General features: G+C 35.5%; 1 protein-coding gene across 4 annotated transcripts; it reads right to left on the bottom strand.

Annotated features, from left to right (window-relative positions):
- Positions 1-388: 388 nt before the first annotated feature.
- Positions 389-25,685, bottom strand: LOC110368130 (nuclear GTPase SLIP-GC-like). Of its 4 annotated transcripts, none has more exons than XM_036148725.1 (22): positions 12,638-12,828; positions 12,391-12,495; positions 10,742-10,854; positions 10,525-10,569; positions 10,367-10,405; positions 9,000-9,024; positions 8,817-8,900; positions 8,510-8,603; positions 7,722-7,938; positions 7,388-7,621; positions 6,574-6,768; positions 6,294-6,469; positions 5,229-5,322; positions 5,070-5,157; positions 4,865-4,986; positions 3,907-4,083; positions 3,651-3,805; positions 3,404-3,521; positions 3,179-3,287; positions 2,967-3,100; positions 1,768-1,849; positions 389-1,213 (listed from the first exon to the last, which is right to left on the bottom strand). In XM_036148725.1, the coding sequence occupies exons 2-22, from the start codon at positions 12,455-12,457 to the stop codon at positions 1,146-1,148; spliced, it is 2,436 nt and encodes an 811-aa protein (XP_036004618.1). In that variant the 5' UTR covers positions 12,458-12,495; positions 12,638-12,828; the 3' UTR covers positions 389-1,145. The 4 variants fall into 4 exon arrangements, with proteins under 4 accessions (XP_036004618.1, XP_036004617.1, XP_036004620.1 ...); XM_036148724.1 differs by having other exon boundaries at positions 12,391-12,472; XM_036148727.1 differs by lacking the exons at positions 9,000-9,024; positions 10,367-10,405; positions 10,525-10,569; ... (1 more) ...; positions 12,391-12,495; positions 12,638-12,828 and adding exons at positions 21,946-21,970; positions 23,433-23,471; positions 23,722-23,834; positions 25,287-25,384; positions 25,562-25,685.
- Positions 25,686-25,885: the final 200 nt, after the last annotated feature.

The raw sequence follows: 25,885 nt of genomic DNA, 5'->3' as shown, positions 1-25,885 counted from the left end.
CATTTTTTATTTTGTATTCTGATAAAGAATAGCAAACCAAGTTCAATTGCATAAGCTCATCTGCCCACATTTTTCATTACATGATCATAGATAAAACATGTTTAGTAAGTTTCTACATGAAAAAAAATGAAAAAAAAAAAACTTGACATTCATGATAAATCTTAGAATAACAAATTTGGGGAAATGTGATGTTGTGTTAGAATAGTAAAAATGTATATGCAGAAATTCAAAGGTTATATTAAAGCTTTTATATTAGATAATGGATATATAAAAAAATATTTTCAAGTGATATATTAGAGGGCTGCATAGTGACGCAGTGGGTTCTGGGTTCAAATCCAACCCTGGGTCTTTCTGCATGGAGTTTGCATTTGTTGCATGCATGGGTTCTCTCTGGGTACTCCGGCTTCCTCCCAAAGTCCAAAAACATTCTCTAAATTGTCCTTAGGTGTGAGTGTGTCTGAATGGTTGTTTGTCCTGTCTGTCTGTGTACACCGCCTCTCGCCAAGTGAACGTTGGAGGTAGGCACCAGCAACCACCACGACCCCATGAGGGATTAAGCAGGTCAGATGGATGGATATATTTAGAGCTTTTGTAATCAATGTCGTGCATATTATTACTCATTTATATTATTCAATATTACTTTAATAATGCCATTGGGGACCGTAATGGGAGCTGGTTTTGTTTAGTGAAATTCATTGGTCATTTAACAATAGTCGGTTTAAAGCCTGGGCAAGCCTTCAGTCCATTACAGGGCAACAAAGAGGCACACAGGCCAAACAACAATCCACTCACATCTATGGGCAATTTAGAGAGACCAATTAACCTAACCGTCATGTTTTTGGGCTATTGGAGGAAGTCAAAGTACTTGGGGAGAACCCAAAGGCAAGGGAAAACATACAAACTCTGGGCTGGAATTTTAACCCGGGACCTATGTAGTATTAGCTCAACAACAGGTTTTAAAATATTTGGGGAGGCTGGCAGTTTTACGAAGAATACAATATAAATCATGTCTAATGAATGAAGAGCGAGAAAGGACATCAAGACTCCACAAATAGGATTTCATTTGGCCAATCAGAGCATATGAGCAATAGACCTAGACACAGGTATAAGTGTTGACAATCATTGGTATCATGTATTCATGATATTCATGCATCCATACAGCTATTCAGCTCATTCCAGTGTTTCTGTACCATCGAAAGCTCAGTTGACACATCTGAAAAGACAATTTTTTTTTCATTAGACATGTTTTTGTGCCACTTGTTTACGTGACTCTTTCTGACATATTAAGAAGTATCTACAAAATGTATTCATACTCCTTGCAGATTAAGTTTTTTAATTATTTTCAGTCATCCAAGAAGCTGGTATCGGTAGGGAAATGAAACAGGCATCTCTCAAATTATGATAAAACAGTAAAAAATATTTACATTTAAAAAAAACATGTACATGTTTCTACTGGTATTTAAACCATTTGTTTTTAGTAATCAGCTAAATTATGGCTGCATAGCTCCAAACACTAATATTGTCAATGCTGTTTACATATATATATATATATATATATATATATATATATATATATATATATATATATATATATATATAAATATATATATATATAAATATAAATATAAATATATATATATATATATATATATATATAAATATAAATATATATGTGTGTGTGTGTGTGTGTGTGTGTGTGTGTGTGTGTGTGTGTGTGTGTGTGTGTGTGTGTGTGTGTGTGTGCACGCACATATACAGTAATTTTACCTGGTATTGAATTGTCTTCAGTTTTGAGAGACAGCTCTATAGATTCCATCATGTTTTTTTCCAAAAGTCCCAGGATTTCCACCTAATTTAAAATAATAAATGTGTAAGCATGTATTGCAAATACAACTACTGATCAAATCTATGCTAATTTACAAATGCCTATGAATGGTGGGATGCATATTTCTAGCAAGAACACAGAAGCAGCTCAGAGTTTTATTAATGCTGAATGGAGCTAAATGCAGAACAATCCTGAAGGAAAACCAGAGCGAGGCCGCACAATCATGATACCAATTAAATTCACGTTCCAGCAGTATATTAACACTTAAAGGTGAGCAAAACCCTGGACATATTCTTTTTCAGTCATTACATCATTGTCAAACCAATATTAAGTAAAACTGTATTTTTTTAATCCTTTTTTGCCATCTTGGCTGTGACTGAAATCACCTAAGAATATACCTGATCGTGACATGCCAACTGCACCAGGTTCCAGAGTACTAACATGCACTAGAAGCAAGGCAATAGTCCCTGTTGTTGAACTCTGACTCCCCATATAAGAACGGATGTCGTTTGAAGACATTTCTGCCATTTTGAACACTGAATTTACTGATTTTGTTTATCTAACGCTTGTGAAAAAAGCCAAATGACTGACAGCTTCCAGTATGATGGGAAGGTATGTTTACTCTCTCTGTGTCGGGCAGTTCTCACATCACTTCCAGATGTACAAACCTGGCAGAGTAATATCCCAAAAGATGCCATGCAGTGAAATGAGATTCTAAAAGGGGGCTAAAAATTGCACATCTTTATTTCCAATTCACAATGATGCACCACTGTTTATTAGGCTATAACATAACATTTATCATTGTTTATGGTATTAATCATACACTTTGTGTTTACATTTTGTGAAACGGCCCAGGGGGCATGAGCATATTTACAAGACACTGGGGAGAAAAAGTATAATGCACATCCCTTATCAATAATTGTGTAATATTTATTCTGATGTTTATTTTTACTGTTTTTTTTTTGGGGGGGGGGGTGTTTTTGATAAAGCCCAATTCTCTTGTACTTTTAGTTTAGATTAGCTTGTTTTTTTACTACACTGTTAATTGAGTGTAACTCTGTGTCTTTTCCACTGTGATGCTCAATAAAATAACGTCTTATCTTCTCTTTCTTATAGTTTTAATAAATAAAACGTAACAAACCATCAATTGAAGTAGCTGCTCCAACATGACATCTTTGGCTTTCTCAAACATGCTGTTCTTGAAATTATGCACATGTTTCTGTATTGTTTCCCTGATGTTCTGCAGTGTGTTCTTTCCATGAAACTGTGCTGCTCCTGCAAAAGAGATAAATTTTTGTTCAAATTAGTAGTATTTAATGCTTTGATGACAAATGTAAACTTAGTCTTTCGTACGTTTATAGCTTTCTGCCATGGTTTCCTCAACTGTTTTTGTTAGACTGATGTAGATAATTTTTTTTCTGTCACGAATCCTTTTGCACAGTTTTGTCTTGAGCTTTTCCTCCTGGGAAAAATGTCAACCACAGAGTCAAAAAATAATTCCTCTAACTTAAAGATGGATCATTTGAAACATTTATGCAATTTGATAACTCAAAGAGCAACAAAGTACAGGTGAATTACCTCTGTCTTGAGAAATACCAGCTGCAGTTCTGCATCTTTGTACTTTTGCTTCAACTTTTCAGTGTCAAGTGAAAATTTATTGATCACTCCATTGAATGGACCATGATTTCCTTCATTGCTAATAAAAAAAATTAACATATTTGAGTAATTTAATATAATGAACTCAAGACATCTGTATTTTAATCTTATACAGTTGCACTGTTAATGAAATCATGTGATTTGGCTTCTTTGTTTATAAAGATCTTACGGGAAGGTTTTTCTGAATTCTTCATCAATGCTCTGACTCAAAAAGGATGTTAATTTCATGTTGAAATTTATTTCTTTCCCCTTTTTTGGTTTGTGAATGCCACCATTTCTGACGACACCCTTCAAGACGTTGTACTGGGCACTTCCACTCTTTCTCTGAAGAAATATGAGAAAATTAAAATGAAGAGCAAAGAAGTAAAAAGCAACAAACTGTTTGGAACACATATTCACATAAATGCAACTATCAGGTTACGTACTGCATTATATAAGAAGGACTTCAGGATTTTTTCACATGAACGTTTGGATATCTCAACTCCTTCATCAAGACATTTTCCAAAGGTGGTGTAGATCTCCCTCATTACATTTCGCATTGCATCAAGTTGACAGTCTAGGCTACACTGAAGGTCCTCACATACAAAATTGTTAATGCCAGTCTAAAAGAAAAGAAAAAACACCACAAAAAAAAACAACAGGTTCTTCATTCAGAGCAATAACATGATTTTCAACATTAAGTGTTTTGTTCTCAGTTTATTACACCATGCACACAAGAATCTGCTGAATCATTATTTTTTCCCAAATTCTGGGTTTATGTGATTGAGACAGAAATTGAGTAGTTTAAATCAAACATTGGGTCAAGAATTGTAAACACATTTTGTCAGATTAAAGAAGAAGCTTGGAAACACATAGAGTGGCTAACATTTAGACATTGAGCATTTAGTCATAAAATCAATATAACCTATCCAGTGTGTTATACAGTGTGTGAATTTAGAAATCATTTACTAGTAAGCATTTTTTTAGATTTTTAGGTTGCTGTCTCTATCTAATCTTTACATCTTTTATGAACACTAAAGGCAGGAAATATATTCCACGAAGAGGATGTCAAAGTCACAGTATCTTTATTAGGATTTACTTTAGTACAGTAAACTTTGAATACAGTAAAATTAAATGACCGTAATGATGGTGCTGTTTAAATGGCTTTTCTTCAAAGCTCTGTCACTAAAATTATTCTATGCAATATATTTTTACTAAATGTGAAATGTATAGCTTTTCTCAGGCCAGCCGGAAATACTTAAATGGAAAAATACTTCCAAAGCATTTACGACGGGTTTCTTTTTTAATACAGTATGAAAACACAACCAATATAGACGCATTTATTTGGTTATTTGGGACAACTGAGAAAATTAGGGAGACTGAAAAATCTCTTCTCAACCTTACCACTTCTCTCACACTGGCCCCTTGAATCAAGGAGAGAATCCCTTGAGCTCCAGAAACATAGTTTAATGTCTCTGAGTGACAGTCGTTCAGATTTTGCAAAAAGTCTTGAAGCTCTGGGATTTCTTAGGAAAGAAAATCAAGCTCAACTTAGCATCAAAGTAGGGTTGCATTGCTAAGGAATTTTTCATTTAAAAATATAACCTACCAGTATTCTCTGGATTTAGGTGTTTGCGTTTTAGAAACTCTGCAGAGCTCACTGTGAACACTTTAAAACACTCATTGCTGAAATAGTTCTGTGGGAAATTTAATTAATCATTTATTTATTCTTAATTGTACACATTCGCTTTTGTCGTTCAAAGCTCACCTTTATCTTGGTAAGTTTGTTCAGTTCTTTGTTCACTGCTTCCTTGGCTTTGATGTTTCTTTTGAGGATGAAATCCTGAACATTAGCTGCTGAGCTAAAAGAAGAATTCACTGGTGAAACCAGTTTTTGTCAAAAATCATGTCATCCTGTTCAGCAGCAAGAAATAAAAGTGCACTGCTCAAAAAAAATAAAGGAAACACTCAAACAAGACAATATACAGTAACTCCAAGTCAATCACACTTCTGTGAAATCAAACTGATCACTAAAGAAGTAACACTGATTGATAATCAATTTCACATGCTGTTGGTGGATAGTCCAGGTCTGGGAGGAGATCCCTCAGGAGACCATCAGTACCTAATCAGGAGCATGCCCAGGCGTTATAGGGAGGTCATACAAGCACGCGGAGGGAACATATGCTGCTGAGCCTCATTATGACTTGTTTTAATGACATTACTGTACTGTGTTTTTCCACTTTAATTTTGAGTGTGGCTCCAAATCCAGACCTACATGGGTTAATAAATTTGATTTCCATTGATAATGTTTGTGTGATTTTGTTTTCAGCACTTTCAACTATGTACTGATCAAAGCATTTAATAAGAATATTGCATTCATTCAGATCCAGGATGTGTCATTTGAGTGTTCCCTTAATTTTTTTGATCAGTGTATAGATATGCAGTATATATGTATATATGTTGTAAAACGTTACATCATCTGGTATTTTCTATTGCCATGTTGCAGATTTACAGTTCAGAATGACAATGGGTGCTGAAAAATATTTGCAGTATGTTTAGTCTGCTTTATTTTTTTCCCCATTAAACTTATACAAATTTCACTTTAAGAGTCATGTGTCTAACCTCATTAATAGGATGATATCTAATTGTCAATCTTAAACCCCTCACCTATGACAATCAGTCCCACAAGATTAATAAAGTAACCGTCCTTTGCAGCATTTTTAGCGTTGTGCTTTATAAGACTATGTAAATACAAGTACAACTATTTGTTACAGATTGGATTAGACTGAATACTCTCTTCACCTTTCTACTTTCATTGTAGTAGTGAACTTACTGATCATGTAAATCTCCTATAACATCAGACTTGGTGCAGATAAAGTGAATGTGCCGACACTCCCCACCGTTTCCAAGCAGACTACTGGCTCTTTTCAGGACCTCCCAGGATTCCTTATCTGATGCTGCTCGGTTGATTTCAGACACAATCCACACCGCTGAACAGTTCCCAACAATCTGAAGTGATGTTATTACATTGAGCAATTAATGCTTACATTTTCTCTTTTAAATATAACAGATCATAGTATACAGTATACATATAGTATACACCTATAACTTACCCCCTTCCACATTGAATCTCTGCTCTTGTTACGGTCTCCATTTCCAGGAAGATCCACAAGTGTGACATGCTGGAGAAAATTATTTTTTGGCACTTTCACAGTCACACACTTCACAAGTGGCCAATACCACCTTTTTATTCCTACATCTCCTCCTTGTTTGGTGTACTTCAAAATTTTAGCAGATAATTCTGTAGCCTAGAAGAAAAACAAATGTTTTTGACAGGATTTCATGCGATAGAGCAACACAAAGCAGTCCACACATGTAAACTATACATGACTTTAGTCTATGGAACCCCCTTTTGTTGCAAGTGTTTTGGGGTATTCTGCCACCGCTGAGAAGACATTTTTTGTATACACATCTGGAGACTGATATTTTTTCCAGTTTGTTTATAGCTAAATAGGTAAAAGAGCATTTTTTAGTTTCAGATCTTGCTAAAGATTTTTATTTGGATTTACATCTGGACTTTGACTAGACCATTCTTAAACATGAATATAATTTCAATGCTTTTGTCATCCAACCAGAGACCTGCGTCAGGTTTTAAAAATTATCACCACTTTTAGATAAACTGCCAGTATGTCAGCAATCGTAAACCATGGCCAATTGGTATGTATGACAGGACCCTGAAATTTTTTTAGTCACAGCTAAGTTAACAGGACTTTGGAAAGGGACAATATGGGGACCAGGTGACAAAAGATCTAGTGGATGAAAACCACTAAGTAATTAAAAGGCCCTGTTTGTTGTGTATTTAGTATTGTCACTGTTTTTAAAAATGTAAGCACTACATATAAGAAAATGCTAATTGTTGTATCTTACAGATTCACAAATTAAAATCTTCTTTGTGGAGTTAAGAAACTCTGGAATCTCTCTGAAGTATCTGATATCCATGAGTTGTTCAGAGGATTTTTCTCTCCATTCTTCTCCATACAGTGCTGAAAGCTTTTCAACAAGGTCATGAGAGCCATCATCATCATCATCATCATCTTGCTTCTCTTGTTCTCCATCCTCCTCAAGAAAGCGAGCTACTGTCACCAACTCATCTTCCCACTCCTGGAGAGAAAATAGAAATGTACTTCTTTAGTTTTAGATGTTTAACCTTATAATGTTTTAGATCACATAAACCAATATACAGTTTGACAATTCTGCTCACATCTTTGGGGATGAACTCAATCTCTGCTTCATATGTTGAGTTGTTAACATTCGCTTCCACTTTAATCATGACAGAAGTACAGGCATCAACATCGCCAGAGGGCAAAAGTTTATTCACACCAATGACAGCGTTTATCAAGGACGTCTTTCCAGATCCAGTTTTACCAAAAACACCAACCACCTCCCTCTTGTCCACCTCCAGGTCTCTACTTTTGGTCCTGTTAAACATTTAGAGAAATATTTACAAATGTTAATCTTTTAAATGCGTGCAAAGTATTTTAGCCTGTGTTACAATGGAGCAACTTGGTAGATCACATCATCCTCGCATGCCTCCAAGGCTATGACGAGGTCAGAGCCATAGTGTGGCAAACCCTGCCTTGTATTCTTAGAGGCCAACCCTCAGCAGAGCACACAAGTCTCATTTTACACTATTACCATTCACAATACTTTGTTTAGGACTAACCGCTCACCTCTGTATATAGTATTGTTTTAATCAAAGCAGATAAGTTATTAAGAAAAACATTTTAAATTTTTAAGAACAATTTCTTAGTTACAATAACAACCTGATTATAAACCAATTTGTGTCAAGAATTTCTGTGGGGTTAGGAGAGGACCCAAATAAAGACAGGAAGAAGGACATTTTTGTGACAAATGGTGTATTTAAAATAACACCAATAGAACCCAGTTACCAGAGCAGACAACAAACAAACAGGGAATCTTAGATAGTACTGAAGCCCACTAATGATCTGTTTGTAAGGGATGACGGATGAATATAGAAACATTACTTACTTTAGGAATTCATTGAGCTCTGTGCTCTCCTCATTATGCAGTTTTTCATAAACTTGTTCCATTATGGCTTTCACATCATTCAGAATCACTGCTTCTGTTAGCAAAAACAATACCAAGACGGAGCAGAAACATCGAACAATTAATCCAAAGAGATTCATTTTATTGCAATTCTCATTCCTTCATGGTGCTCTTTCACCTAAGAGATATAAACTAAAAAATGTTCAGCGTAGAAAATGTTCAGCATAAAAAACATGACATTTAAGCATCAATATCATTTTGGCACCATTGATCAAAAACATATTCATACCTGAAAATTGAATGCTGGCACGCTGCCGTTTTACTGCTGGTTCCTCTGCTCTAGATTCCTCTTGAAGGTCAAATTTTCGCTTTCCTTTTTACAAAAAAAAATGTATTTGTTTATTTTTTTAATAGCTTTGTTTGATCAAAAATAATAAATTGTATGAGATTTAGTTTAGGTTTTTTTTCTCACCTGTATCACTCGTGGAGGGCAAAATCTGAGGAACATCAGAACAATTGGACTATTTAAGGTCAAATGCACAATTGCTATGGTTTTTATGATTTATATGTATTCTTTACATTTAGAGTTTGATGACAAAAAACATGTAATTATTTTTATCAGTTCATAATAATAAATGTAAAATTCCTCTTTGCATAATGATGGCTGTGTCATAGGACAAATTATTGCTTTGAAATTTCAAGTTCATTTAGAATGCACCTAAAATATACCTGTCAAACCTTTAAACATTTAGTCATGTTACAACAAAAAACACTTCAATATATTTTATTGGGATTTAATTTTTTACTCCAACAGAAAGTAAAAAGAATTGTGAAGAGACTAGAGAGAAACCCATTCTATATTCAGATCTCCTGATGCTTTGTAAGACAGTTTTTTGCTAAAATAGGGCATTCCTCAAATTATTTAAAATTACTAAATTTAGACGCATGCAGCATTGCGGATGATTATGACCACATGACAGGAGTTTTTTTCCATTGATTTCCAAAACCCCTAAAGGATTGCACAGAAATGCCAGTGTTGGATATGAGCTCTCACACAGATATATTTTGATCAAAATCATCATAGCAAAGACTGCATGTTTAGGGTTGTCATCCTTCTGTAAGAGAAACCTCTACTGCAGTCTTTTATAGCATCTAACTTCTTTTCTTCCAGAATTGTCCTTTCTTTAGATCCACACATCCCTCTGTGTGAGAGTATCTTTTTGTGCCACAGTTGTTGTGTCCCCTAAATGTCATAAACTGCAAATAAAATTTGTTATGACTTCCTTTCAAAAAATCCCACTTACTGCCACCCTTTTATAAAGTTTGTAGAGTTCACAACTTTGAGGTGTCCAGTCAACACGACCTTAGCTCCAAATCTGTGCAGCTTCTCCAAAGCTACTGTGGGACTATTGGCAGCTTCCCTAATGCTAACCTTGCCCAGCCTTCTATTTCAGGAAGACCAACATGTCTTGGAAGTTGTCAAATTGTGCCATACTCTTTCCAATTTGAAAAGTAGATACAACAGTTCTCCATTAGAAGTTTAATATTTGAGATATAGTTTTATATTCTTGCCTTCACCACAATTTCGCCCCTGACCTGTCTGTTGTGCTCCTAGGTCATCAGGATGCTGTTTCTTGTCTAATGTTCTCAAGGTCTTCACAGAACAGCTGGAGTTATACAGAAACACAATTAATAGAGGGACTCCATCTACTACTACTTGGATTACTTTGGGAAGCTCTTGGTTGTACTGTATTTTATTCAGGGAGGGCTGAATACAAATGCAAAACACACTTCATAGATTTCTGTTTTTAAAGTATTTGAAACCATAGCTTTCTTTACCTCAGACAAATTAGTTTCCTCTTCATTCTGCTGTTGGCACTAGGGTAAAATAGTAATTTTTATTAGGCCATGAATTCTCAAAAGTAAACAAAAATTCATATAGTAAATAATAAATTAAGTAATATTTGACATTAGGAGTGAGAATAAGTTTGACTTACTTGTTTTGAACAAATTTCTTTTTCACTATTGAAGTGTTCTTCTTCCTATAGTGAAATATTTTTTTATATACACTGTGTACACATATATATATATATATATATATATATATATATATATATATATATATATATATATATATATATATATATATATATATAAATGTTTTTACATAAGTAGAAGTCATGGACCAAAATTAAATAAAATGTAGGACATCACCTTTAACTGCTTCAGTCTCTTCTTGAACCGTGCTCTTGGTCCCACTTTTGGTATCAGTTTGTCAATATCTTCATCCTCAAGACAATAAAGGCTGTTCTTGTCAACCTCTTCTTCTGTAATCCAATGAGACTCCATTAGCCACAACAGTAGAAATATAATTTTAGCAGCAATCCAAAAATGTATTCTACGCAAGTGTGGAAGTATTATTAGTACTATTATTTATTATTAAATTACCAATATCTTGCTATGCCAAGTGTGGTAAACTTAAAAACACCCTTTATGTATCTTACATAAAGGGTGCTGAAGGTCACCAGTAAATCATGCTATTTTACTATATTTAGCTCGCTTAGTAAGTACACTTTATTTATTAAGGGCCTTTCAGAGAAAGTTTTTGTCTGTGAAAGGCTTTCACAGACAAAACTATTGCAACACACTGTGCAGAAAACAAATAAAACAATGATTAAAAAACGATTAAAAAAAGATAAAATAATAAACAATGAAAAATAAAATCAGCACAAATTGTAACATCATGATCTTAAAAATGTCTGCTTGATATATTATACATTGATACATTAAATAAAAATAATAGACTTAAAAACAGCTTCTTTCCCAAAGCCATCGCTCCCTGCTGAGAATCAAATAAACCAGCAGACCAGTTCATACTTTGTCACATGTTTACAAAAATACTACTGTTTACACAGGTCCTTGATTCAATTGAAAATTATTTACACTGTTTCACACGTGCTTAATGCCTGTTTGCACACTTAATCTTCTCAGGGAGTGTTTGTTTAGACATCCATGTAAAATGCACAGTTCTTTAACTTGAACATTTCAACTTGAACATTTCAGTTTTTGCTAATGAGTTTTTGCACACTTTAGCTTCTTCAGTAACGTCCGCATAATACATTCATTCAACTGCACAGTACTTTACATTGCTCTGTAAAGTGACTGCTATCTATCTCTTTTTACTTGAACATGGTAAGGACTATTTGCACCGTTTTTAGCTTCTCAAGAACTGTTGTTGGTACATTTAACTTTAAAATTATGTAATTGATTTGTTTATGTGTGTTACATATGAGTCCTAAGTCTGTGTCTCACAAAAAATGCATTATGGTTACATCGTGACAATAACGACTCTTGAATCTTGATAAGCTTGTTTGTTAATCCCACCTAAAATTTGAAACAAACCAGGTGACTCATGATTAAATCTGGGCAGTTTTACCAAATGCTGCTCTGTTGCAAACATTTTTGTTATGAAGATAAATCCTTGTTCTAAACATCTGACTTTTGAAATTAGAGACATGCAAATATTTACCAGTGTGTACAGTGCCATCTAATGGGTGAAAAAAGCATAAAACATTTTCTAACACTGAGCAGAGGTGTGACAGTAATTCCCTCTCCTATTCTTTGACCAAAAATTAATGTGTGCTTTCACTAAAATGTGCATCATGAAACAATGTATAAGTCTTGATATGAGGGTCCACCCCAAAGGCACTCGTGTTTTCAACGAACCTCACAACTGTGGCTCTGCATTAAAAAGGGACCTAAACTCATACATAAAAAACAGCACCTTGACAATTATGCAATCAAATTCTACCTTAATCAAGCTAATTAAGTCTAAAAATCTGTACACATGCATTTTCCTTTACCTTTGAATATCTCAATGAACTCATTCAGATTCCACTGGTTTAGTTTGTCGCACACAAAGGTATCCATTTCCAAGAATAGAAACTGAAAGTAAAAAAAAGCTTGATCTTTAGGATCAGAGATTACTTCTCACTATTTCAGTTATGATAAATCACAGTTATGATAAAGTTATGATAAATTATCTGCATCCTAAAGAACTGTCGTTAGAATACTTTTTACAGTTCAAATAAATATATGTGAAATGCTCACCTGTTTTGGAAAATAATGCTAAGATGCAAAGAGAAGATACTGAAGAAAACAAATAGAAGAGGAAAATATATCCTGAAGAGGTGGGACAGCAGGCTTTCTTAAGAAGATCACAAGAAATGTTACGCTTTTCCTTCAAAGAAGCTGAATGTTGATCACAGAAGAGATAAACATGAAAAGTAGGGTGTGGTCTGTTAGAAAACTCGGAGGGAGTAGGAAGAGATCAGGTTTAAGGGCTCAGATTCCCTTTCAATGTTGGTGGAAGACAATGAAAAGAATAATTTCCTTTGGGACAGTGGGTATCTTTTCCATCTGCATTAGAACGAGCAAATATGAGATTAAGCATGTCATCAAGCCACAGCTGAAAAGTGGTTCAACATTTTGTGAGTTTTTGCTGTTTTTGCTCTTTTTTATTGCCACTAGTGGGCCTTTATTTGACTGTAATCTGACAGAAATGGGGTAGGGGGGGTGTGGGGGGAGATTTGCTCCAAAGCAGGCCCGGCGCCACAAGGTGGCGCAGTGGGATGTTTCCCCCTCAAAAATAAAATGACAAAAATATGCCAACAGTAGTGGTTTTCAGCACGGGCGAACCCCTGCTTGCTGTGAGAGGATTCTGCAGCTCTACACTGCACAGGTGCTGACAGGCTGCAGGCTAAATGAGATGAGGAAAGGCCATGAGGAAGGCTAGTTCACCTCTGGGTCTCTCAAATGGACTGGGCAATGGGGGTGCGGGGGATCCACCTTACAGTGCACTTCCCGAGGTCCTACATGTGTGGCGGCCTGATGGAGCCACACAGTTCAAAGCAGGCCCTCCCATAAAGCCAGCTCCCCCGCTGGCTCCAATAGGCACCACCAAAATCCGCGGGCCAGAGGCTAGCGGCGAGGCCCAAGAGCCAACTGCAAACCAAAACCAACACCCCAACCCCACCCTTCTTTCCCCCTACTTTTTATATTTTAACACAGTGGCTTTTTAGGTTCCTCTCCTGAACTGTTGAGGGGACAGGTTTACGTGTTTCCAAGTGATTCCAGTGAGAGGCAGAGCATGAAAAACAAGATGGGAAAAATAAAAAAGCCACCAGGAGATGTGACTGTTACCTTTTGATCAGAAAACAAAACAAGTTTCTCTTTTTATAAAAACAAAGAGACAAATACCATGGAAGATATCTTTTGGGTAGCACACATAAATGTTAAAATTCTACTTACCTTTTCTTCTAATGTTCCTAAGCAACTGTAAAACTTATGCAGCAGGTCTCCACATGTCCTTTTTTGTTGCATAAACATATCTGTATCCCATGGTACTGCCCTCCCTCTTTTGCATTTTAGGTAATGCTCTAATATTTTTCCTGTTTCCTGTTCTAACTTGTTTTAAACCTGCTGTACACTAAACTGCTATAAACAGCATTGTTAAATCCCTTTAAACCACATTAACGAAAAAAAACAACAACAATGACAACAACACATGAGGATAATACATTTGTGAAGCAAGAATTAATCCCCCCCCCCCCCCAAAAAAAATAAATAAAATAATCCAAAAACAAATTGGCATATAAATGTTTTTATAAAATTGAGAAATAAACTCTGTAATGAGACTGGAGAGGCAAGGCAGGTTTATTTGCATAGCAAATTCCAGCACCATGGCAAATCAAAGTGTTTTATGTATGGAAAGTCAATATAGTGGGGTTTTCCACTTGCTAAAAGACATAGAGTAAAGCTGGTTTCTATCTGGTATCAACAAACTTACATAAAACCTGCCAAGGACCGGTTTGTCTTTTCATTGCCAGTAGAGCAACGCAGAGTGGCATCATGAGATCACATTAAATGTCACTTCTTGTTCTTGATTGGGAGTTTGGAGTTTCTGTTTAGGTATAGAAAACAATCATTATAACGACTCCTGCTTTACCCTCCAGCAGTTCCTTCTCTTTTTTCCAGGTTGTGCAGGGAGTGGTACACCTCACAAGCTTTTCAAGAAACCCTTAGGCAAATATTTCAAGTCTATGTCACATGGCTGATCTTCACATCCCTCTTAGCATTCAGCCCTGAGGTTCTTTTTTTCATTGTTTTTGTCTGTTTGATCTAGGCAACACATACACACTTTAAGTGATTAATTTAGATACATTTCGGGTAATTAAAATAAATAGAATGCCTACAAGTTTTGTCTTAATGTGTTATAGTTTTTACACACATTTTATTTATTTTTTATTCTGCACAGGCGCAATCTATACAAGTTCATATAAGCATATAAATGTAAACGTATTGGTGCTATATGTATTTTTCAATTATTACAGTACGTGACTAAGCCCCTTTAAATCCATTCGTGCCTGATCTAGTAAGTAAATCCTACTGCTACAGACTGTAATCCAAGTCTACAGCAGGAATGTTCAGGCTCTTCACTGAACAACTGGCATATTTTATCAGGTCTGGCATCATCACCTTCAAACAAGGTTGGAATTTTGCCTGAAATTAAAACAAGGAAAAACTCTTGCCACAGAATGTTTTTTTTGTTTTTGTTTTGTTTTTTGTATTTGCTTCACAATTTATATCTACTTATCTGAACAGCTTGGTTAATGTATTGTAAACAGAGATGTGTTTATTCCCCTTATGTCAAGAAAATAAGTGGACCACTAGCATCTCAATGTTTTCAAACATTTAGCATTCAGAATTGTGCTTTTACTGGTGCAAGTACAATTCCACTTTTTCAAAATAGCAAAAACAAATAATTCTGGAAATGAGCAAGTTTTGCTTTTTTAAATTTTATTTCATTTTCCAATAAGGAACAACAAACCAGATACAATTGTGGAAGCTCATCTGCCAATATTTTTCATTGTATGATCAAAGACAAAACATGTTTAGTAAATTAATGCATGAAAGATTTAAAAATTTGACGTTCGTGATAAAATTTTGGGATAAGAAATTTGTGGAACGAGTTGCTGTATTATAGCGACATATGAATATGCAGAAATTCCAAGGTTATTTGAAAGGTTATATTATTAGATATATGTAAATGAAATTTCCTGCATATTAATGCTCATTTATATTATTGAATATTACGTTCATAATGTTATTGGAGACCTTAACTGAAGCTGTTTTTGTTGACTAAAATTTCCAAAAACCAGACTGAAATCCATCCATACATTGACTATACCCGCTTACCTGTACAGGATTGTGTGTGGGGGTTGCTTATCTCCCTCGGTCATTTGGCAAGAGGCAGTTTCTACCTTGGACAAGCCTCCAGTCTATCCCAGGACATCATAGAGACACACAGCAACACACGGCAACCCATGCATGTCCAAGGAAAACATGCAAACCCCAGGTTGCGATTTTAACCCACGACCTTCTTGCTACAAGGCAACAGTGTTGCTACTAACAGCAATGCTGTGCAGGCCCAGACTGAAATCCACTATTTAGTATTAGCTTAACAACAGCTTGTTAAATTACTTGGGGAGGCTGGAAGTTTTAAGGGGCATATAAACAATGTCTTAAAATACAGGGGCCAAAAAAAAATCTGATCAAGGAATAATGAATAAATGAAAAAGAAAGAACATCAAGACAGCACAAAGAGGGTTTTATTTGGCCAATCAGAGCATTTATGTCTTGTGATGTAAGAGACACAAAGCTAGACACAGCTATCAGTGTTGAATCATTGGAATCACATATTCTAAGCTAAGTCTAGAAAAAAACAGTTTACAATCTGTCATTTATACAAAAGTTGTTTGGATTAAAACGTTTTGTCAGTTTGAAGATATTTATGGATCCATATAACTATTCAGCTCATTGCAGAGTTTCTGTACCATTGAAAGCTCCGTTGACACATCTGAAAAAGAAATATGTTTTTCATTAGACATGTTTTTGTGCCACTTTTTACAGAACTCCTAGTGACATATTAACAGGAGTACAAAAACATTTTTTTTAGACTCCTGGCAGAATAATATTTTAGATTATTTTCAATCATCCAAGAAGCCGGTATTGGATAGGAAATGAGAGATGCATCTCTCTAAACAGATGATAGAACAGTTACATAATTACAAAAAAATACATGTGCATGTTTCCACTAACAGTTAGACCATTTATTTTTAGTATTTAGCTTTAGCTTTAACTCCTTTCATCAGATTTATGCATATATATAAATCACAGTAATCTTTACCTGGAATTGAATTGTCTTCTGACTGGAGGGACAGCTCTATAGATTCCATCACGGTTCTTTCCAAAAGTCCCGGGATTTCCACCTAATTTAGCATAATAAATGTGTAAGCATTTATTGCAAAGACAACTACTGATCAAAACCTTTGCTAATTTACAAATGCTTATGAATGTTGGGATGCATATTTCCAGCAAGCACACAGAAGCAGCTCAGAGTTTATCTTACACTGAATGGCGCTAAATGCAGAACAATCCTGGAAGATTCACGATCCAGCAGTACAATAATACTTGAAGTTGAACAAAGCCCTGGAAATTTTCTTTTTTCATTGATTATCTAATTGGTGAACATGAAATATTATCACTAGTAGTTTTTTTTTTATCAATGTGCACCAGTATAGAGTGAAACTGTAATTTTTTTCATCCTTTCTTTGCTTCTCAGGGGTGCTGCTATCTTGGCTGTCACTCAATTCACATGAGAATATGCGTGATTGTGACATACCAACTGCAACAGGCCCCTAGAATACAAACATGACCTAGATCAAAAGCAATAGTCCCCGTTTTCTAACTCTGACACCCCAGATTCATGTTCAGGCTCAAACATATATGGTTGTATGTCATTTGATGGAATTTGTGCCTTTTGCACACTGAATATACAGACTTTGTTAATTTAAGGCTTGTGAAAAATGCCCAACAACTGACAGCTTACAATAGGATGGGAAGGTGTGTTTACATTCTCCTTGTTGCAGTTTGCACATCACTTCCAGGCTTCCGGTTAGGTTACTAATGGCCACAGTTGAGGATTGCTTATAGGCTCCTATGTTGTGCAAACAAGCCATTTGGAGGAAAATCTGACTGAGTTGGAAACAACATGAAATGTGACACTTTTATAGGTACTGACTCTCACAGCAGGGGGGGGGGGTGACTTAATAAAGACTAGCTGCCCAGGTTTTCTTTTGCTTGCTGCTTAGCAACATTGGGGAGAAAACTCATCTCTTTACATGTGGACCCTCGAGAAGAGAGTTCTACACTGGGGAGAAGAGCCACTCATGCCAGCCACATAGGGTTTGCAGGCTCACAAATCTGCAGTCTATATTCTGCAGTTTATCTTCTGCATAACCAGACGCCGGGGTAAAGAATATGTCTATACCGAAACCAACCTTGTGGTTTTTCTCAGCTGTGTCAGCAAAAAAATGGTAAGTATAGTTTGTCAGATTAAAGAAGAAGCAAGGAAACACAGAGTGGCAAACATTTAGACATTGAGCAATTAGTCATAAAATCAATATATGCTATCCAGTGAGTTATATAGTGTGTAAATTTAGCAATTATTTACTAGTAAGCATCTTTTTCATTTTGAGGTTGCTGTTTCTATCTAATATTGACATTTCTTACGAACAGGAAAGGCAGGAAACATATTTCACGAAGAAGATGTCAAAGTCAAAGTATCTTTATTAGGAATTACAGTCACACTTTTAGTAAAATTAAGTGACCATAATGATGGTGCTGTTAAAGTGACCTTTCTTCAAAGCTCTGTCACTAAATTTATTCTATGTAATTTATTTAACCAAATGTAAAATGTATTGCTTTTCTCAGGCCAGCCGGAAATACAGAAATGGAAAAATACTTAATCATTAAGGACGGGTTTCTTTTTTTACATTTTTACTTGTATGAACACATACATCCAATATAAACATAGAACATTAAGAACAGTGATAGACGTTTTTCTTCTAAACCTTACCGCTTCTCTCACACTGGCCCCTTGAATCAATGAGAGAATCCCTTGAGCTCCAGAAACATAGTTTAATGTCTCTGAGTGACAGTCGTTCAGATTTTGCAAAAAATCTTGAAGCTCTGGGATTTCTTGGGGGGAAAAAACAAGCTCAAATTAGCATCAAAGTGGAGTTACATTGCTAAGGAATATTTCTTTTAAAAATATAACCTACCCGTATTCTCTGGATTTAGGTGTTTGTGTTTTAGAAACTCTGCAGAGCTCACTGTGAACACTTTGAAACACTCATTGTTGAAATAGTTCTGTGGGAAATTAAATTAAATGATTTCTTGGTTCTTAATTTTATGCAATCGCTTTTGTCATTCAAAGCTCACCTTTACCTCGGTTACTTTGTTGAGTTCTTTGCTCACTGCTTCCTTGGCTTTGATGTTTCTTTTGAGGATGAAATCCTGAACATTAGCTGCTGAGCTAAAAGAAAACATTCACTGGTGAAACCAGTTTTTGACAAAAATCATGTCATCCTGTTCAGCAGCAAGAAATAATAGTATATATATGCAGTTCCCTGAAAAATATTTTATCATCTGGTATTTTCTATTGCCATGTTGCAGATTTGCAGTTCATATTGACAATGGGTGCTGACAGATATTTGCAGTATGTTTAGTCTGCTTTAGTTTTTTTTTTTTTTTTGTAAAACCTTATACGGATTTGACTTTTAGAATATTTTGTCTAACTTAATTAATAAGATGAACCCTTTGTCAATGTTAAGCCCCACACTTATGACTATCAAACCCACAAGATGAATAAAGTAACCGTCCTTTGCAGCATTTTGAGCGTTGTGCTTTATAAGACTATGTAAATACAAGTACAACTATTTGTTACAGATTGGATTAGACTGAATACTCTCTTCACCTTTCTACTTTCATTGTAGTAGTGAACTTACTGATCATGTAAATCTCCAATAACATCAGACTTGGTGCAGATAAAGTGAATGTGCCGACACTCCCCACCGTTTCCAAGCAGACTACTGGCTCTTTTCAGGATCTCCCAGGATTCCTTATCTGATGCTGCTCGGTTGATTTCAGACACAATCCACACCGCAGAACAGTTCCCAACAATCTAAAGTGATGTTATTACATTTGAGCAATTAATGCTTACATTTTCTCTTTTAAATATAACAGATCATAGTATAAACCTATACTTACCCCTTTCCACATTGAATCTCTGCTCTTGTTACGGTCTCCATTTCCAGGAAGATCCACAAGTGTGACATGCTGGAGAAAATTATTTTTTGGCACTTTCACAGTCACACACTTCACAAGTGGCCAATACCATCTTTTTATTCCTCCATCTCCTCCTTGTTTGGTGTATTTCGAAATTTTAGCAGATAACTCTGTAGCCTAGAAGAAAAACAAATGTTTTTGATTGGATTTCATGCAATAGAGCAACACAAAGCAGTCCACACATGTAAACTATACATGACTTTAGTCTATGGAACCCCCTTTTTGTTGCAAGTGTTTTGGGGTATACTGCCACCGCTGAGAAGACATTTATTTTTGTAGGCACATCTGGAGACATTTTGGAATTTTTTCCTAACATGAATGACAGGACCCTTAATTTTGTTTAGTCACAGCTGAGTTTACAGGACTTTGGACGGGCTCACTGTGGGGACCAGGTGACAGAAGATCTAGTGGATCAAAACCACTAAGTAATCAAAAGGCCAGGTTTGTTGTGTATTTAGTATTGTCACTGTTTTCCAATTTTTAAGCACTACATATAATAAAAATGCTAATTGTTGTATCTTACAGATTCACAAATTAAAATCTTCTTTGTGGAGTTAAGAAACTCTGGAATCTCTCTGAAGTATCTGATATCCATGAGTTGTTCAGAGGATTTTTTTCTCCATTCTTCTCCATACAGTGCTGAAAGCTTTTCAACAAGGTCATGAGAGCCGTCATCATCATCATCATCATCATCTTGCTTCTCTTGTTCTCCATCCTCCTCAAGAAAGCGAGCTACTGTCCCCAACTCATCTTCCCACTCCTGGAGAGAAAATAGAAATGTACATTCTTTAGTTTTAGATGTTTAACCTTATAATGTTTTAGATCACATGAAACAATATACAGTTTGACAATTCTGCTCACATCTTTGGGGATGAACTCAATTTCTGCTTCATATGTTGAGTTGTTAACATTCGCTTCCACTTTAATCATGGCAGAAGTACAGGCATCAACATCGCCAGAGGGCAAAAGTTTATTCACACCAATGACAGCGTTTATCAAGGACGTCTTTCCAGATCCGGTTTTACCAAAAACACCAACCACCTCCCTCTTGTCCACCTCCAGGTCTCTAATTTTGGTCCTGTTAAACATTTAGAAAAATATTCACATTTTTTCATCTTTTAAATGTGTGTAAAATAATTTAGCCTGTGTTACAATGGAGCAACTTGGTAGATCACATCATCCTCGCATGCCTCCAAGGCTATGACGAGGTCAGAGCCATAGTGTGGCCAACCCTGCCTTGTATTCTTAGAGGCCAACCCACAGCAGAGCACACAAGTCTCAGTTTACACTATTACCATTCACAATACTTTGTTTAGGACTAACCGCTCACCTCTGTATATAGTAGTTGTTTTAATCAAAGCAGATAAGTTATAAAGAACAAAATTTTAAATTTTTAAGAACATTTTATTTTATTTACAATAACAACCTGATTATAAACCAACTTGTGTCAAGATTTCTGTGGGGTTAGGAGAGGACCCAAATAAACAAATGAAAGTAGGAAATTTTGTGACAAAAGGTGTATTTAAAATAACACCAATATAACCCAGTTTCCAGAGCAGACAACAAACAAACAGGGAATCTTAGATAGTACTGAAGCCCATTAATGATCTGTTTGTAAGGGATGATGGAGAAAAATAGAAACGTTACTTACTTTAGGAATTCATTGAGCTCTGTGCTCTCCCGATTATGCAGTTTCTCATAAACATGCTCCATTATGGCTTTCACATCATTCAGAATCACTGCTTCTGTTAGCAAAAACAATGCCAAGACGGAGCAGAAACATCGAACAATGAATGCAAAGAGATTAATTTTATTGCAATTCTCATTCCTTCATTGTGCTCTTTTACCAAAGAGATTTAAACAACACATGTTTTAAGCAAAACAGATTTTGTTGAATATAACACACAAATGTTCAGCGTAAAAAAACATGAAATTTAAGCATCAATATCATTTTGGCACCATTGATCAAAAGCATATTCAAACCTGAAAATTGAATGCTGGCGCGCTGCCGTTTTACTGCTTTTTTCTCTGCTCTAGATTCCTCTTGAAGGTCAAATTTTCGCTTTCCTTTAAAAAAAAAAGAATTAATTGGTTTGTTCTTTCAATAACTTTGTTTGATCAAAAATAACAAATTGTATGAGACTTAGATTAAGACATTAATTTCCCACCTATATCACTCGTGGAGACCAAAATCTGAGGAAGATCACAATAATAAAGGTGGAGTTACTCTTTGCATAAAGATGGTTGTCATAGAATACATTATTTCTTTGAAATTCATATTTATGAAGACTAGACAAGTTCAATTATAATGTGCCTTGCAAAAGTATATCTGTTGAACTTTTAAAGATTTAATCATGTTACAACCATAAACTTGGGATACATTTTTTTAGAACAACAGAAAGTAACACAAATTGTGAAGAGGCTAGAGACAAACACAATTTTTTTTTTTTTTTACTCATCAAAAGCTGAAAAACCTTTGTACATTGTACATTTTGTATTCAGCTCTCCTGAATCAATGCTTTGTAAGACTTTTGCTAAAATAGGGCATTCCTCAAATGATGCCAAACTACTAAATTTAGATGCATTTAGCGTGGTGGCCATCTTGTCGTCATAAAATTAGAGCCTTAACGCTTGAACGGTTTATTTGAATGAGTCAAATAGTGAACCGATCTGTCCAGAAAATTGCCTCAAAAGACAATAATAAGGCAACAACAAAACACCGCTGCTTTGGTATTTGCCGGAATGACTCTCGATATGATGATCGTAACCATGTGAAGGTACTTTTTTCCATTGATTTTCCAAAACCCCAAAGGATTGCAGAGAAATGCCAGTGTTGGATATGAGCTTTTAATCGAGAGGACTCTTACTATGGAATCTGACCAAAGACACCTCTGTGCTCTACATTTCCTCAGTAAGGAGCCAACACGCGAAAGTTCAGGCCTAATACAGCGACTGCAGCATTTGTGTGGGCAGGCTACAGTTATTTGGATTTTCGCAATGAAAGCATCCAAAAATCCATGAAGGTGTGTATGCACAATCAGTTTTGAGTTGTCCGCTAATTGTAAGTGACTTTGGGCTTTTTTTTCTCTAAAGTCACTTGCAACTTTTGTGAGACGACAGGCGTAGTTTTTGGGTTTGATTTTGAACATGAAGTCACTTTTTCGAGCTTGTATAAATACCAGCTAAATATGTGCATTTGTGATGATTAAAAGCGGCATGTGGCGTTTTTTGCTTGTCTTTGGGTTTTTTTTCATGGATGAAGTCGATTTTTGATCTTGTTTGCGCGTGTGCATGTGTGAAGGTAAGATGGGATCTGAGTGTCCGATTACAATGAGATAAATGAGTTACGGCTTCAGAAAAGAAGCTGTCTTTGAGTCTATTTTTAGCGATATAACAAATTTATGATCATCAACTTTATTGTTCCAAAGGAAATTTGTCTGGGGTACAGACTCTGGCTGCTACATAGTCCTGTAATAATATTTTTTTTTCTTAGTATTAGCTGTATTGTAGCTCCATTTACTACTTACATTACTATGGGAGGTACTTGGTTGAATCGTATCAAATTGTATCAAAGTAAGGAGGGCTGAATATAATAGCAAAACACACTTCATAGATTTCTATTTGTAAAGAATTTGAAACCATAGCTTTTTTTTACCTTGGACGAATTAGTTTCTTCTTCATTCTGCTGTTGGCACTAGGGTAAAACAGTAATTTTTATTAGGCCATGAATACGTATATCCATCCATCTTCTAATATGTCTATCCCTTGTGGGCTGATGAGAGGTGCTGGTGCCTATCTCCAGCTGTCAATGGGCGAGAGGCAGGGTACACCCTGGACAGGTCACCAGTCTATCGCAGGGCAATGAATATATCTAATATGTGTATATAATGTTTTTACATAAGTAGAAGTCATAGATCAAAATTAAATAAAATGTATGGTATCACCTTTAACTGCTTGAGTCTCTCCTTGAACCGTGCTCTTGGTCCAACTTTTGGTATCAGTTTGTCAATATCTTCATCCTCAAGACAAAAAAGTCTGTTTTTGTCAACCTCTTCTTCTGTAATCCAATGAGACTCCATTAGCCACAACAGTAGAAATATAATTTCAAATAGAATGCAAACATTTATTCTACGCAGGTGTGGAAATATTATTAGTACTATTATTTATTATTAAATGATCAATATCTTGCCATGCCAAGCATGGTAAAACGTAGATTTAAAAACACCCTTTATGTATCTTACATAAAGGGTGCTGAAGGTCACCAATAAATCATGCTATTTTACTATATTTAGCTTATTAAATATGTAACTTTTTTTAAGGACCTTTCACAGACAAAACTATTGCAAAGTATTGTGCAGAAAACAAATAAACAATGATTTAAATTAAGAGCAAAATAAAAGAAGATAAAATAACACACTCTTTTCACATGCTTAATCTCTATTTGCACACCAAATCTTCTCAGAGAGTGCTTGTGTCGATCAATCAATCACTACAATTTGCATTGTAATCGAAATTACAATTCTAGTACAACCATACATCACATACATTTGGGGGGGAACGGTCAACTAAGGCCTTGCGTTGCCAAAGAACGCAGCCATTAGGCGTATTCTTCCAAGCTGCCAAGGACCCCGCCTGATGCGGTTTCCGTAGAGCGCTGCCTTTTGACATCCATGCAAAATGCACAGTGCTTTACATCGTTCTGTAAAGTGACTTCTGTCTGTCTTTTTTGACTAGAACATGGTAAGGACTATTTGCACCGTTTTTAGCTTCTCAAGAAATGTTGTTGGTACATTCAATTTTAAAATTATATCATTGCTTTTGTTTCTGTGTGTTACATATGAGTTCTAAGCCGGTGTCTCACAAAAAAATCATTATGGTTACATCATGACAATAAGGACTCTTGAATCTTGATGAGCTTGTTTGTTAATCCCACCTCAAACTTGAAATAAACCGGATGATTCATGATTAAATCTGGGCAGTTTTATCAGACGCTGCTCTAGTGCCAACATTTTTGTTATGAAGACAAAACCTTGTTCTCAAAATCTGACTTTTTAAAAATATTTACCAGTGTGTACAGTGCCATCTAATGGGCAAATAAATAAATAACTAAATAAAACCTTTTCTAACACTGAGCAGAGGTATGACAGCAAATCCCTTTCCTATTGTTTGACCAAAAATGTATGTGTACTTTCACTAAAATGTGCATAAAGAAACAATGTTTAAGTCTTGACATTAGGGTCTACCCCAAAGACACTTATGTTTTCAATGAACCTCACAACTGTGGCTCTGCATTAAAAAGAAACTTAAACTCATAAATAACAGCACCTAGACAATTATGCCATCTAATTTTACCTTAAACAAGCTAATTAAGCAAAAAAATATGCAAAGATAAATATAATGAAGAAATATTAAACTTACCAAACAGCAGCTGTGAATTTTTTAAACAATGTAAAATAAAAACTATGAACATAAGAATTTTCCTTATTTACACCCATGTATTTTCCCTTACCTTTGAATATCTCCATGAACTCACTCAGATTCCACTGGTTTAGTTTGTCGCATACAAACGGATCCATTTCCAAGAACAGAAACTGAAAGTAAAAAAAGCTTGATCGTATGGATCAGCGATTACCTCTCAGCATTTCAGTTATGATAAATTACAGTTATGATAAAGTTATGATAAGTTACAGTTATGATAAAGTTATGATAAGTTACATCTGCAGACTAGAGAAATGCAGTAAGAATACTTTTTACAGTTCGAATAAATATATTCGAAATGCTCACCTGTTTCTGAAGATAATGCAAACACTTAAGTCAAGCAGGGAGGAGAAGATTTGGAAAGAGCAAATGGAACAGGAAAATAAATTCTGAAGAGGTGGGACGGTAATGACTCAGCATACTTTGTGAAGTTCAGAGGACATGTTATGCTTTACGTTCAAAGAAGGTGTGGTCTGTTGGAAAACTCGGAGGGAGTAGGAATTCCCTTTCAGTGTTGGTGGAAGACAATGAACAGAGTGATTTCTTAAGAGTAATTCCTTTTTTGGGCGGAGAGGGGGGAGGGGGGAGGAAGAGGTGCAGATGCCAAAAAAAGAAGAAAAACAGAAACAC

This window comes from Fundulus heteroclitus, chromosome 16, assembly GCF_011125445.2.
Source record: "Fundulus heteroclitus isolate FHET01 chromosome 16, MU-UCD_Fhet_4.1, whole genome shotgun sequence".
NCBI classification, from domain to species: domain Eukaryota; kingdom Metazoa; phylum Chordata; class Actinopteri; order Cyprinodontiformes; family Fundulidae; genus Fundulus; species Fundulus heteroclitus.
Note: the sequence above shows the minus strand (reverse complement) of the source record. Positions and strands in the feature narration are given on the sequence as shown.